Below are 5,413 nucleotides of genomic sequence, written 5' to 3' on the forward strand. Positions count from 1 at the left end.
AAACCTTACCTTTCTATGAGATGTGGCTTCGAAATCTTGCGACATTCATTGTTTGTTTTTTGCTTTTTCCCTTTTTGGCTATTTGCAGGAATTCTCTTTTTAAAAGGAAACATAAATTAGACTTTGCATCCTCCCTAAACAAAGAAGATGCATCAGTTCCTTTCGCAAAACCAAATATTCCCTCAAACCCAAAATCATATTTTCAAAAAAAATTAGGGTTCTAACTTTTGCCACCGTCCTGCCGGACCGCCGGCCAACACCCTGCCGACTAGTGACAAAATATGTACATTATTCTCTATCTCCTCTCTTCGTCCTCCGCTTTTTTCACTTGTTTGCCTACTCTAGTGTTTTAAGTGGTTAGTTTCTTTTTTAAATATATATTGAATATTGAATATTGATACTCGTTCGTTAGTTTGGCAGTTATTATATATTAGCTTGAGATCATTGTTATATCTCAAATTTCCGAACTCACAAACCTTAAATCCTGGCTCCGCCTCTGGATGCTATAAGACATGTGCATAGGAAGAACCAATATTTGTAAAGAAGGTCTCCTTTGTTTTCTCCTCTATTGTTTGACTGATTTTTGCCCTTATAGGAGATACAGTTTTTGAGTTTCCTTTTGTACAGAAAACTTGAGAGGAGTTACGGATGTTAATCCTACTTCCGTGTTAATTCTCTTAGGAGAGACACGCCACCATACGACGGAATTTTTATAAAAAATACTTCCTATAGTGTATAGAAATTTACTGCAATTTACCCCCCCAAAAAAAAAACTACTGCAAGACTTATTTGAAACTATTCTCATATGCATAATCTTAATTTGTACAGATTTTGCCCTTATTATCTTAACGGTTCTACCCTTTCTCCTGTCGTCTCTATTATAGTTGAAGCTTAATTACTGGCAAAGGCAACTATAAGCGGATAAAAAGGAATTATATCAATTGCAGCAATTACCAGAAGTAGCAGGATATATTATAATCATTAGATTAAAGGGAAACAATCTTTTGATGACACTTTGAAGCTAGATGGTGAACACACACACACCACTACTAAAACATAAAGACGATACTATAGAGTGCTGCGGAAGCTTAATCAGCTATCTACTCTAATAGCACTAGTCTTATTTATTCCATCTTGTATGCCCTATATTTTTTGCCTCCTGCTACCATGCATAAGTTACCGAACAATTCTTACTGCACCCTGCGACATTCATAAACAACCAAATAATTAAGAAAAGAGAAATTAAAAAATAAAAAGGAAAGAACAGACGTATAGTTTGACAGATTTGTGCAAATTGATGTAAACGTTCTTACATATATAGATTTAGTGTAAGGTACTACTAATAAAGGATCAAGCTCAATTGACATAAGCGGTGGGGGCCTAGGCTGTTGGTCTAAGCATTTTGATTTATTACTTCCTCTACTATTAATTTCAATCTATGTTGACCATTTTCTTATTTCTATGTTCCATAAATAATGATATATTTTTATATTTAAGAAAAAAAGTAATTTTCAACTTTCATTGGTGAGGATCGTTAGGGTAGAGGTGGAGTAGCTAGAGAATTAAGATATAGGTTATTAGAAACGTACGTGGAGCAGTCAATGGAAGGGCTAATCTTGTAGGGAAGGTTGACACCACATTTGCCAGGGAGACTAGCAGCAATGCCGAAGTTTATGCCGCTGATGCTTCCAGCAGCAGATTTAATACAGTTACAAGCCGCCTGGCGATCAGGAGTGGTGGTAGCTTGGCCGTTGAGGGTCTTAATCCCACTGCAACATGCTGCTGGAAGAGGACCGCCTTTCGTAACGTAGTTGATGCATGGTGTTAGGTTTGGAACGACCTGTCCACACGAAATAGCTGCTTCTGCATGGGCAGCTACTGCTGCCATGCATATGACCACCAACAATGCTACCTTCACCATGTTAAAATATGTATTTGCTACAAAAGAGTGCTATGGACTAGTGTTTGGTTCTTGCAAATTCTACTTGGTGTGTTTGATAAAGGTTGCGAAAGAGCTCTTTATATAGAGGAGTTTGTAACTAAGTATTCGGATCTAGCCAGAATTAGGTGTAAGCTCATTAGCTAGGTATGGTTGGTAGGTGGGTACAAATGAATGCCGCTTTTTTCCGTAATGTTTCCTGACCTAATTGAATTTAAGTTGATGTACGAAATATTACAAGCTAGCTTTTCTTGAGTTTCAGGAGTAATGTGTTCACAGTTTGAAGTTTCTATTATTCCTTGTTTTATTGTCGTTTCTTTTCTTTTTTTTACCCTTTTATCTTTGCCGTCCAATTTATTAAGCAACTAAAATTGAAATAAGTACTATTGATAAAACATGTGTTATGGAAGGTTTTTGGCTTTTGCGAATTCTACTGGGGCTGTGAAAAGGTTTGTAAACCAGAGCTGATTATATAGAGAAGTCGGTACCTAAGAATTCTTGTCTGCTGGGGTAAGTAAATTCATTAGCTGGATCACTTGTAGGGTTGTGCATTCGGTTTTTGATTTGATTTCGGTTTTTCAGGTTTTGATTTAAAAAAGATACAATCTAATCCGAACCAAAATAACCTTTGATTTAATTTGATTTGGTTTTTCTCTTTTCTATTCGGTTGTTTCGATTTGGTTATTCGTTGCGTCATATAAAATAATTAACATAATTAAATAGATATATTTGAATGGCGGAAAATAATACATAATATAGAGAGTGAAAAGTAATAACGTCAAATCTCAATCTTAAATGTATTTTACAATGTAAGTCACGTGTAAAACTGTAATACACAATATTTAAAAGAATATAAATACATGTTAATACCTTAAAGATTGAGAATGAATAGTTTTATATCGTAATACAAATAGAGCCAGTAAGTAAGAAAGGCTGAAAGTGATAAAATACACAAACTTCCCAAATGATAGTATATGTTAAATAAAAAATAAGATAGTAATATTTATATATATCACTCTCTCCGTTTCAATTTGTTTGTCTTAATTTCTTCTTAGTCTGTTTAAAAAGAACGTACCTTCCTTAATTCAACAACTTTTTAATTTCAATATCTCACCTTCCATGTTTAAGACTACAAGATTAAAGGTCATTTCTCATATTTTTAGTTCAAGATCCAAGATTCTAAAGTCGTTTTTACTTTTTAAATTTTGTGCCCAGTTAAATTAAGACAAACAAAATAAAACGGAAGGAGTATTAAACAACAGTTTCACAATTTTTGTTTTTGTAAATCCAAAACAAAACCGAAAAACAGAAAAACAAATCCAAATTAAAGTTCAATTTGTTTCGGAATTAATTCTCCGATTTAATCTGAATAATGCACACCCTAGCTAGATGCTTGGACGGTGGGAAGTTGAAATACAATTAAATGCTTTTTGTTGATGTTTCATGATGTGATTGAATTTAAGTTTATGATGTTCTATAATAATGAAACAAATGAGCCAAATAAGAAAATTTAGTTTTATTAATAATATTCAAAATTATAATATCTCTTTAGACACGTGAAAATAACAAATTGTGATAACTTTATAAAAATATTTCAATGCAGTTCAAAAAAAAATTAATAAAAATAAAGGTATATTTTGTAATAAATTCCTAAAATATTATCTAATTATATAGTAAATAAATTTTAAATTATAATTTATAAAATATATCATTTATAATAATCAAAATTTGTTTATCCATATAAACAATAGAGAATAAGAGAGAAGTGAAACAGAAATATACACACGCGCATGCACGCACATAAATACAATACATACATACATACATACATATTTAAAGTGTGTTATATAAAAATAACAATAAATAAAAGTAGCATTCGATTTTATAACATTCATAAAAGGATTATAAAAGAATTATTCTATTTATAATTCTAATTAATGAACTTAAATAAAAACCTACAATAAGATAAAAAAAAATTGTTTAAACTATATTCATGGATCTTTTATTCGTGGTTGAAATTGGTGAAATAATATTACCAATTACTATATACTATTAATTCTTATTAGAGCAATTATAATATAAAAAAATTAATGTGTTATTCAAAAGGTATAGTTATAAATGTCTCATTATCATTTTTTTTTCTTATTTGAAATATCTAATTCCTAAAATTATATCCTTATTTTTTTTTATCACTTGAAAGGAAAAAGACACCCAATTTTATTCACTTGGTTATATCTGACAAAAAAAAAATCAATTATAAGTTTTGAAATCCATACTTACCATTTTTGACTAAATTGTGTATTAGCTAGTAATTAAGTATACTTTTAAGTAGAGAAATTATTCATTTATATTTATGATTAACGTGAAGATTAATTGTCTCCTTCAATAGAGAAGAATTATTTTAAGCGGAAAAATAATTTTTAAATGGTGTACATCCTAATTATATATTACTTTATTTTACGTAATACATATATTAAAAATAATGTAATTTAAGTATAATTTTTTACGTAAGTATATTTATTCTTAAATATTATAAGTAAAAACTAAGTATTGAGTGATCTTTTAATTTTATTTTGAAACATCCTCTTTGATTAATATTATCGAAGTAACTGGATCTTGTAAATGTGGCTAGAGTTGGTGAAATACTATTAATTCCTATTTAAAGAAATTATAATATAAGAAATTTAATGTGTTATTCAAGGTATAGTTATAAATGTCTCATTATCAATTATTTCGTATTTAATCTAATTTCCAAAATTCCATTCTTGCTTTTTTTCTTGGAAAACACCCATTGTATGAACGGTGCACTAATTATTGAAGAATGGGATGTAATTTTATTTACTTGGTTATATTTGAAGAAAAAATCAATTGTAAATTTTGGAATTCATGCTTAATTATTGAATAATTAAGTATAACGTTTAAGTAGAGAAATATTCATTTATATTTATTATTAACGTGAAGTTTAATTGTCTCCTTCAATAGAGAGATCTACTTTAAGAAAATAATAGTTTTTTTAGAGGCATCTAATGTTTTATTCAAGGTATAGTTATAAACGTTATCAAATTATTTCTTATTTAAAATATCTAATTCCCAAAATTATATTCTTGTTTTTCTTTTAAATAAAAAAACACACATTGTATGAATGGTCTATTAATCGTTGAAGAAATGGACATAATTTTATTCACTTGATTATATTTGGAGAAATATATAGAAAGATAGAAATTAGAATTTTTTATCTGTACTTACAATTCTTGAAATAAAAACAAAATAGAGAAAAAATATCTTAGATATTGATTTGTTGAAGGGTTTTAAAGATTTATTGAAGGGGAATTGGGAGATGGCATTGTACCACATCGAATGTTTAAGCATAAAAATTTCGCCTTATAAGGCTTTTGCCTAAAGTTATGAGTAGTTAGTTGTCATCAACGAATTAAATTAGGCGACCAAATATCTTTGTAATACCTAAAGGTTAGG

General features: G+C 29.4%; 1 protein-coding gene across 1 annotated transcript; it reads right to left on the reverse strand.

Annotated features, from left to right (window-relative positions):
- Positions 1-950: 950 nt before the first annotated feature.
- On the reverse strand, positions 951-2,004 carry LOC132034215 (non-specific lipid-transfer protein 1-like). The gene is made up of 2 exons (XM_059424497.1): positions 1,590-2,004; positions 951-1,200 (listed from the first exon to the last, which is right to left on the reverse strand). The coding sequence occupies exons 1-2, from the start codon at positions 1,919-1,921 to the stop codon at positions 1,191-1,193; spliced, it is 342 nt and encodes a 113-aa protein (XP_059280480.1). The 5' UTR covers positions 1,922-2,004; the 3' UTR covers positions 951-1,190.
- Positions 2,005-5,413: the final 3,409 nt, after the last annotated feature.

Source organism: Lycium ferocissimum, chromosome 10, assembly GCF_029784015.1.
Source record: "Lycium ferocissimum isolate CSIRO_LF1 chromosome 10, AGI_CSIRO_Lferr_CH_V1, whole genome shotgun sequence".
NCBI lineage: Eukaryota > Viridiplantae > Streptophyta > Magnoliopsida > Solanales > Solanaceae > Lycium > Lycium ferocissimum.